Source organism: Pipra filicauda, unplaced genomic scaffold (assembly GCF_003945595.2).
Source record: "Pipra filicauda isolate LSUMZ 115617 unplaced genomic scaffold, ASM394559v2 scaffold937_size48969_pilon, whole genome shotgun sequence".
Taxonomy (NCBI): Eukaryota; Metazoa; Chordata; class Aves; order Passeriformes; family Pipridae; genus Pipra; species Pipra filicauda.
Window position 1 is genome coordinate 38924 of NW_024105128.1, and position 10045 is coordinate 48968.

Genomic DNA, 10045 nt, shown 5'->3' on the forward strand with positions numbered 1-10045 from the left:
GCACCTCATCGTTCCTACCAAGAGTGCCTGGAGTGAGTAGAAAAGCTCCCTGCCCAGTTGCCCTCATCTGTTCCCCTCAGCCAGGCCCGCAGGGCAGCGGGGGAGCCCCGGTCGCAGCCAAGGGTTGGAGAACCCCTCCCGGGCACGGGAAATCCCACCCAGGGCGTCCACTCGTAGGGGAGGGCTCCATCTCTGCTGGGAGGGGGTCCAGCTTTTCTGGCCTTGCAGAAACAAGCTCACAGAGCTACGAGTGTGCAAAACCATCTGGCTCCCTTCTCCTCCTGGGTTCCACCCACAGCCTGGCCAGGGCTTAAGGGGAAAACCCAGGCAGTCAACCTGCCCCATCTGCTGCCAAACAAGGCCACACATCCACTGCCAGGGCCTTGACCACTCTCTAAAGACAGGAAGATAAAGATCACATTTTGCTCACAATCAGACATAAGATTTGATTAATCAACACATACAAATATCATTCACTAATGAGCTGAGACTCACAGATCTCACTAATAAGCACATTTATTTTGTTCAGGGGCAGATACACGGGGAGTCTTTCCACACTACATCTTTGACCAACAAACATACACAGTTTTAGCTAAGGAGCAAGTACAGGGATAAACAGACTGTTAGGTTGGAAGGTTCATCTAGAGCTCAGCTTTGGCTCAGGGCCTGTTGTTCAGCCTCAGCACTTCAGTGACAGCCACACAGGGCTTTACATTACACACACAGTTTCCAGATTCATTAGAGATTCTCCCTTACTTAAGACATAGATGTTACTTTGCTTTACACAGTCACCCCCCCTATTGCAAGTCCTTAGTTGGTCCTTTGGGGTCTCCTTCGGGGCTCTCTGGTGGGTTTTTTGGTATCTGGTGCCCCCCAAAGTTGAGGTGTCCACTTCTTGACCTCGGTTCTGAGCAGACACAGTGTCATTACCTTTCACCACAAAGACTGGAACGTTTGGGTTTGATCTTCTCTGGGTCCACAGAGCTCAGCTTCCATCCTCTTTGCTTAGTTACATCCCTGATCCAATTCTCCAGGACCTCTCCAAGATTACAGTTTTCCTTCCTTGGCCATAGGGAAATGTTGGGAGCAGTCTTCTATATCCCACATCAAATCCCCCCTTTTTTCAGACTAAGCTCCTGAAGGGATAGAGTGTCTTAGGAGCTTTATTTCATTTTACAGCTCAAGGCATTAGAACAGCTACAGCACTGAATCCTGATGCAAGCTGAAATACAAATGCCCTTCCAGCTTTGGGGCAACCCTTCACAGGTGTTATTTCCACACACCAGTCCCACCCCGTTCCATTGGGGACCGGCCAAGGATCAGTCATTTCCCCAGCAGGAAGGGTTTGAGGACATTGGGGGTGATTTCCCACAAACGGGCCACTCTCATTAACACAATCCACTTGTCCTGTTCCTTTAGTGGGGGTTACAGCTTTGGACACAGGCAGGATTGTCAGAGGTGTGGGGGGGTACTTGCACACTCACTGCTGGGTCTACTTTTGGGGAACACAAGTGCCCACCCAGTGACCAGGAATCATTTCTGCCAGAATAGGGAAGGCAGAAATGGTGAATGGCTTCCTTGTCTTTTCAGGTAAAGGAGTGCACACCCAGCAATCCCTTGGGGGCAACACTTGGGTCACTTTGAGACTAAAAGGAGATGTAAATTTTGCTCCCAAGTCAAGACCCAATTAACTATTGTCAGGAGAGCCAAAGCAGACTTGAGCATTTGGTTTCTTCTCAGACAACCTCTCAATTACCCAAGGGGCTCTGGCCTTTGGAATTCTGCAATAATGCATCCCTGACTTGACTTGTTGGACCACTTCTACAATCAAGTGGGCACCTCTGTCTGATGACATTCCCAAATGTACCTCGAATCCAGGGATTCTTGGATTCAACAATATTCCACTCACTTCCCCAGCCCGGTTGGTGTGACAAGGAAAAGCCTCTGGCCACCCAGAGAAGGTATCCCCCAAGACTAGGAGATCTTTACACCCCCCTTGTCTGGGCAATTCAGTCACATCCATCTGCCAACATTCACCTGCAGCATTTCTGCATTTTCCATCACCTGTTCCCACTCCAGTGGCAGGGTTTGGATTATTTCTCTTCCACACACCACACTGCTGACTCACTGCTTGTACAACTGGGGTCAGTTTTGGACCTAGAACCCACTTGTGCAAATGTTACAGTGCAGAAACCAATACAAACACAAAACAAGGATCAGTGGAGAAAACAAAGCCAGAGACCAAATGGGGGAACACCAAATAACCCACCCAAAGAGCTGGAAGATCCACACGTCTTAGAGGGACAGGATTCCCCAAAAGAATGCCTTATTATCCAATGGGATCTTCCCCCATCCCAGACCAGTCCAGGGATCTGTGGTCTTCTCCAGGAGAGTCCTGGGGTCGGCGTGAAGATCCAGAGATCCCTCGGATCCACGGGAGATCAGGCAGAGGGTCCCATCGGGGGCCAGAAATGGTGCCCAAAAGCAGCAGAAAGCAACTCCTTAACCCCAGCTGGGAGGTGTTAAGAAGCAGGCATTCTTTAGGGCAGCGTGCTGGACGCCTGCAGGAGAGTTCTTCTAATCCAGCCTGCTCAGGGACACAGGCAGGGCTTGGGATTACACACACTGATTCCAGAGGCATTGGATATTCCCCCTTACTGAACACATGTCCATTACTGTGCTTTACACAGTCACACCCCTATTGCAAGTCCCTATTTGGTCATTTGGGGTCTTCTCTGGGGGTCTCTGGTGGGATTTTTGGCATCTGGTGCCCCCCCAAAGCTCAGGTGTCTGCTTCTTGACCTCGGTTCTCAGCATCACTGCTTTTCCCCACAGAGACCATCACGTTTGGTTTGATCTTCTCTGGGTCCCCAGAGCTCAGCTCACATCCTGTTTGCTTGAGCTACAGCCCTGATCCAATTCTCCGGGACTTCTCTAAGATTCTATTGTTCCTTATTTGGCCAGAGCAGAATCTTGGGAGCAATGTTCTACTTCTCCCAAACCAAGGCTCCCCCTGCACCAGCCACTGCCAAACAAGGCCAGACATCGACTGCCATGGCCTCGACCACTCTCTAGATACAGAAAGATAAAGATCAGATTTTGCTCACAATCAGACATCTTTTGTTAAGGAACAGATACAAACAGGATTCACTGATGAGCCCAGACTAACAGATCTTCCTAAGAAGCACACCTGTTTGGTTCAGGAGCAGATACACAGGTGGAGTCCCATCCCACCACATTTGTACCAACAAATAGACCCAGTTTTAGCTCAGGAGTAGATACATGGAGACACAGCCCATTAGGTTGGAAGGTTCATCTAGAGCTCAGCTTTGGCTCAGGGGCTGTTGTTCAGCCTCAGCACTTCAGTGACAGCCACACAGGGCTTTACATTACACACACAGTTTCCAGATTCATTACAGAGTCTTGCTTACTTAATACAGACACTTGTGGGCAACGCTTGGATCACCTTTGGCACTAAAAAGACATGTAAATTTTCCTCCCACGTCAACAGTGTTTGAACTGTTGTCAGAAGAGCAAAACAAGAGTGAAGCATTTTGTTTCTGCAGTCAAGTGGGAACTTCTGTCTGATGACATTCCCAAAGGCATCCCAAATACAGGGAGGATTGCATTGAACAGGATTGCAGTCTCTTTCCCAACCTGCTTAGTGCAACAAGGAAAAGCCTCTGGCCACCCAGAGAAGGTATCCCCCAAGACCAGGAGATCTTTACACCCCCCTTGTCTGGGCAATTCAGTCACATCCATCTGCCAACATTCACCTGCAGCATTTCTGCATTTTCCATCACCTGTTCCCACTCCAGTGGCAGGGTTTGGATTATTTCTCTTCCACACACCACACTGCTGACTCACTGCTTGTACAACTGGGGTCAGTTTTGGACCAAGAACCCACTTGGGCAAATGTTTCAATAATTTGCTTCACTCCAAGGAATACCCTCATGTTCCCCATCCACCAGGTCACAGGAGATTGGCTCAGGGACTATTATTTGCCCACTTGGGGTAACTGCCCAGCCTCCTGGAGCAAAGTTTGCTCTAAGGTTTCAAGGAGTTGACAATCCTTAGCACTAGACTCATTTTCTTCTACTGGGAGAAGGATCTCTGTCAGGATCTCTGACCTGGTGGTGGGGAGTTCTGTGCATCCAGAGAATTGTTTTCCATGCCGGACAAAGCTGCCCCCCCTGGGAAACAATTCCCAACCAGGACTTTCCAAGGGGCTGTCTCCTAAGTCAGCTCTGCCCCAATACACTTCTCCTCTAGTCTGGAAGCAATCCCGCTCTGGGCTTCCTTTGCTGGGGCTGGGGCAGTTGACAGGTTGCTTCTTTCCTTCCTGGCCCAGCCTCCCTTGTCCTTGGAGAATTCCAAAGCCCGGGGAGGCTCCTGGGCTCTGGACTACTTGCACTTTGTGTTTGGGACACCCCATATCCACTCAGCCCAAGGAAATTCCACAGTGTCACAGTCTGACCCCAACGTTGCTGCTCAGCATCAGTGGCTATCAAAAGATCATCCCCACACTGCAATAAGGCTCCAAGAGGGTGGGTTTGGACTTCTCCATTCCTCCAGTCCCTTTGCCAATTGAGTTCCAAATATTGGGGGGCTATTTTTAAACCCCTGCAAGAGGACCACCAAAGTCAGATGGGTTTTCCTCCCCGGCTTTGCATTTTCCCATTGGAAAGCAAAAAGCTCTTGACTTTCCCAACTCAAAGGGAGACAGAAAAAGGCAGCTTTCAAACCTAATCCTGTGAAACATATTAAACTCTCATTTAGGGGAGTTAGCAAAGTGTAAGGATTCACTATGACTGCTTGTATATCTTCTACTCAGTTCTTTATAGCTCTGAGGTCTTGGACGAACTGGCATAGCCTTCCATTTGCCTGCTTGACTGGCAAAACTGGAGCATTCCATTTAGATTCACATTCTTTTCACAAGCAAAATTTCATCAATTGTTCTACAAAGGGTGAGAATCCCTTACAACTTTCTATTTGCAAAGGACATTGCTTTGGCCCCACCAACCCCACTCCAGGTTTCTCTGGAATTCTCACGGGTTCTGCTCTCTTGGATCATGGAGGCACCTCTCCAGCCCATCCTGTTGGAACCACTGCATCCCCAAGTGATGGTGGCAGATGGATTACTTCTGCTTTGGGAGACTCTCATGCAAAACTAGAAACTTGCACAGAATTAGGCTCTGCAGTAATAACCTATGTTGGACCATTTTTCAATTGGATTGTGGCATTGCATTTTGCCAAGAGATCTCTCCCAAGCAGAGGCTTTGGGGAATTGGGGAAATACAAAAACTGGGGAGCCAACCACTGTTTTCCCAATTTCAAAGCCACAGCATTAAAAATGGCCCAGTTTCCCAATTCCCTGGCACACCAGACAATTGTTCTAGAATTGTCCCTTGAGTTTCATTTCCCTGCATTTAACACAGAGGAACAAGTTCCCACAGCCACAAACAATTGTGCTTAGCTTGGCTGGAACCAGATGTTCTGATGGGGAAGAATCCTCTGGTGCCCCCTCAGTCGTCTTCAGTGATGCCACGAGAGGGTTCGGAGGGTTCTGAAGTTTCAGTTGCGGACAATCCCATTTCCAGTGTCCATCTCTCTTACAGGATGCACAGGGACTGATCCCAAGTCTCCTGGGGGGATGTTTGAAGCAGGCTGCCCATGCTCTCGTCCTCTTCCTCTCCCTGGGGGCACCATTTCCTCAGGGATTTCTTCCAGAACTGCAACTCCAACCTCCAACAATGTCCCCAAATTAGGCTGATCTTGTCCCTCAGCTTGATTTTCCTTTCCGGGCTCACACCAAGGGCTCTGAGGGCGCTGCATTCACACCACAATCTTTCTGCCATTTCACAGGTTCTGCAAAGTGAAAAACACATCACCAGACATAACCTCCCTCCACTTCTGTTCCCCTTCTCAAACAGCATCAACTGCAACAATGGATTCTAATTCAGTGTTCCAGAACAGCCACCCATTGATTCCAACACTCCATTAAATTCTCCCTGGGAGCTGTTCCTCCGGGGGGGCCGCCAATCTTCATCCAATATTGCAAAATGCAACCAAGGGGGGACTTCTTCCAAATTCCCCCTTCAGATTGCCCACTTCCCAGCTCTAAACAGTAGACCAAAAATGTTACAATACAGAAACAAATACAAGTACAGAACAATAGTGATCGATAAAACAAAGCCAGAGACCAAATTCCAGAATACCAAAGAACCCACCCAAAGGGCTGGAAGATCCACAGGTCTCAGATGAGCAGGATTCCCAAAATACCAAAGAACCCCCCAGTGCACTGAAAGATCCATACGTTTGACATGGGCAGGATTCCCAAAAAGAATGCCTTGTTATCCAGTGGGATCTTACCTGTGTCCCAGACTGGGCTGGGGATCTGTGCTCTTCTGCAGCAAAGTCCTGGTGCTGGCGTGAAGATCCAGAGATCCCTCGGATCCGCGGGAGATCAGGCAGAGGTGTCCTGTCTGGGGGCCAAAAATGCTACTGAAAAGCAGCAGAAACAAACTCCTTCTCCCCAATTTGGAGATGTTAAAAAGAGCATTCTTCTTTATTCAGCATGCTGGGCGTTCAGAGGAGAGCTCCTCTAATCCACCGTGCCAAAGGACAGACAGGGCTTTTTAGTACACACACTGTTTACATGTGCATTCAATAGTCTGGCTTACTTAATACAGATTCAGTACTTTGCTTTACATAGCCACACCCCTATTGGAAGTCCTTTTCTGGGCCTTCCGGGCCTTCCCTGTCATCCTGACCTCAGTTCTTGAGCAGCACAGCACCATTGTGTTTCACCCCCAAAAATAAAGTTTGTTCTTTCTTTTATCTGGGGACACAGAGCTTAGTTTCCATCCTGCTTGTTTGGGACATCCCTTATCTAATTCTCTAGGACCTCTCCAGGATTACATTGTTCCTCATTTGGGCACTCCAGGGCACTGTGAGTAGAGTTTCTATTTCTTCTCTCAGTGGTTTGATGGAGACCATGAGGAGCTGGGAACTCATTGCAGGGACAGGAGGGAGCAGTTGGGAAGTACTAGGCAGGTGGGGGAGAGAACTGTTCAGAGAACAGCTGAGATACAGCTCGAGCAAGCTGAAAACTAAACTGTCATTTGGGGTCATCCCAGATCGGTTGGATTTCAGCAATTACTCAACACAGGTGCCACCTCCTCCAGCCAAGCCCAGGAGATCAACCTCCTCAGCAGCTGCAAGAGCGGGCTGTTCATGTGCCTGCTGCCATCTCCCCAAAGCCATTATCCCACTCCTGCTGACAAGATGGGCAAGATGAGCATCTACCTCACAAGATCTGCTGCCGCAAGAAGAGCGTGTCCCAAAGGATGTCCTCAGCCTTCTCAGAGGGGACGTCAGATCCTCTCCAGGGATGGTCCCAGCCCTTCCCAACCCGGACTGGGCACCAGCTCCAACTCTTCCCTGGAAAACAAACAACAAATTCATGAACAGAGATTACAAACCAAAAGTGGAAACAAGAAAAAAAGGTAAAATGTTAACCTTCTGTCAGGGTTCTGAGGAAGGCCCAACCCCTGCAGGCCAAAGAGAAACCCCACCTCCTCCAGCTCAGGAAAACCCAGGCCTTCTCCCTGCCCTGCTGCACTGGCCCAAAGAAAGGCTCCTAAGCCAAGGCAACCCAAGCCCTTCCTGGCCTGCAGCCCAAAGCAGCTGGTGTTCTGCAGCCCCGCCTTTGCTCCCCCCACGGGGGTTTGTTTTTGGCAGGCTGGCTGCCCCTGTCCCAGCCCCCGCCCAGCAAAGGGGCAGTGGCAGAGGCTGGGGGCAGAGCCGGGCTCCCATTTCACACCCAGCCCAGAGCACCCGCCCGCCCTCCTGCCAAGAAGCAGCTTGGCAGCCGGCTGAAGAATTCCTCAGGTTCCCCACCAGCAAAGGGGGAACCTTCGGTGCCCAGCCAGGCTGAGCAATGCCCGTGTCCGGGAGCACCCCCTGGGTGTGGACTCATCTGCAAACGGCGTGTGGAGCACGGCTTGGAGGAAGGGGCCAGAATCAAAGGCCATCCTCTTCAGCTCGCCGGCGTCCAGGTCAACTGAGAGCTTGTCATCCTTGACGTCGTCCTCGATGTCTCCAGCAGCAGGCCCACCCGGCACAGCTTCTCCAGAGGCCCCTTCTCCTTCCCTGGGGGCCAGACCAGGCTGTCAGCGTTCTGCCGAGGGCCCAGCTGTCTGTGAAGCGGGACGAGCAAAACCAGGTTGGATGGTGGCCACCAGCACTTGGGAGACCGGGTCTGCAGCCCAGCTCCAGCACAAAGAGGGGCGTGTTCCCGTGGGATGACCCCCCCCAGTGCTACAGGCATGACCAAAAAGTCTGGTTTGCTTTGCCAAGAGATGTGTGGAGGTGTTACCTGCCAGGCCCCTGGATCAAAGGGAGCACGTGGATCTCTCCCGTCTTCTAGGGCAGGGGAATGCCCTGCACCCAAGGATGGCACAACAGGTCTTCCAATGCTGGCCTGTCCGAGGGGCGGATGGACAAACACCACCTGATAAGGTGCTGGCAGCCTGGGGGGAAAATGGCCGGTCAGTTGGAGAAGGATCCTGTCCCCTCTGTCCCACTGTCCACGTGCCCAGGCTGTGCTGGCTGTGCTCAGAACTGTGCCCAAACTTCTCCATCGATTCTCCCTTTTGGAGGAGAGTAGGATGGCAGGACACAGGCCACCTCCTCCAGCCACCCATGGGACACAAACAGCTTCAAGAGCGGCATCCTCGTGAGCCCGCTGCCCTCTCCCAACACCGTTATTCCCCCCGTGCCACAAAGATTGGTATCCACCTGGAGAGACCCGTGCTGGGAACGGGAGCTGGTCCCAGATGGTGTTGGTGCCTTTGCGGAAAGGGTGCTTCCCGCAGACCATCTGGTAGAGCAGGATGCCCAGGGACCAGATGGTCGCCTCCTCGCCGTGGTAGCGCTTGAGGTAGATCCACTCTGGCGGGCTGTATGACAGTGTTCCTACGGAATACAGACGCAGTTCATCAGGTGGATGCTGCCTGCTCCCAGAGCCTCACCCCAGCATCCCTGGCAATGTGGGGCCTGCCCCAGTGGCACACGCTGTGACCCACTGCCTTCTCGCCGGCCCCTGACTCTTGGTTACAAACTCTGGGTTGGAGAAGAAGCCGCTGGTGTCCAAGAGGGCAGCGGAAGCCCTGGCAAGGCCCAACCATTACATGCAAGGGGAAAACCCACCCAGTGGTGGGGAAAAGCCGTGCCTTCTCCCCGCCCCACTGCACTGCCTCAACAATTCATCATAAGCCAAGGCAAACAAGGGGAGCAGAGCAGCCCAAGCCCTTCCTGGCCTGCACACCAAGCCAGCTGGTGCACAGTTCTGACCCCCTTCTCTGCTACCCTTGCAGGGGTTTTGGTCAGGCTGGCTCCCCCCTGCCCCAGACCCAGCCCGGGACAGGGTGGGTGGCACAGGCTGTCGGCAAGGCCGGGGCCTGTCTCACAGTAACCCCCCAGCCCCATCCAAAAGCAACTTGGCTGGAGAACTAATCCTGTTCCCCCTCGGCCAAAGGGGCAATCTCCGGTGCCACACCCGGGCATGGCCATGCGATGCCCGGCACCAGGAGCATCCCCCGGCTGTGGGCTCACCTGCAAACTGGGTGTAGACCGTGTCCTTAAGGAAGGTGCCACATCCAAAGTCGAGGAGCTTGGCCTCGCCGCTGGCCAGGTGGAGGAGGATGTTCTGGGGCTTGATGTCCCGGTGCAGGACGCCGCAGCTGGTGCAGTGCCGCACGGCCTGCAGCACCTGGCGGAACAGCCCCCACGCCATCTCCTCCGGCAGGAACCCCCACGCCCTCAGTAAGCGAGAGAGGTCCTGAGACGGCTCCGGATGCTCCATGACCAACAGGAACCCGTTGGGGAGCTCGAACCACTCCAGCAGCTGGATGACCCCAGGGAAGCCATTGGACACCTTGTCCAGCAGCACGATCTCCAGGGGGGCCCGGGTGCCGTCAGGCTGCGGGGGGCCCACGGGGTCGTCAGTGGGGCTGATGCCGTGCCTGTCTGCCTGCTCCCC

The 10045-nt window shown here is 52.5% G+C and overlaps 1 protein-coding gene across 1 annotated transcript; it reads right to left on the reverse strand.

The window, feature by feature from the left end:
* Positions 1–498: 498 nt before the first annotated feature.
* LOC114004002 (serine/threonine-protein kinase pim-1-like) lies at positions 499–9985 on the reverse strand (the record flags this gene model as incomplete). Its single annotated transcript, XM_039391297.1, has 6 exons — positions 499–5868; positions 6373–6485; positions 7309–8201; positions 8381–8534; positions 8803–8979; positions 9619–9985. Coding segments are annotated over 3 exons (651 nt in total), but the record flags the coding sequence as incomplete, so codon positions are not given.
* Between the last annotated feature and the right edge of the window lie 60 nt (positions 9986–10045).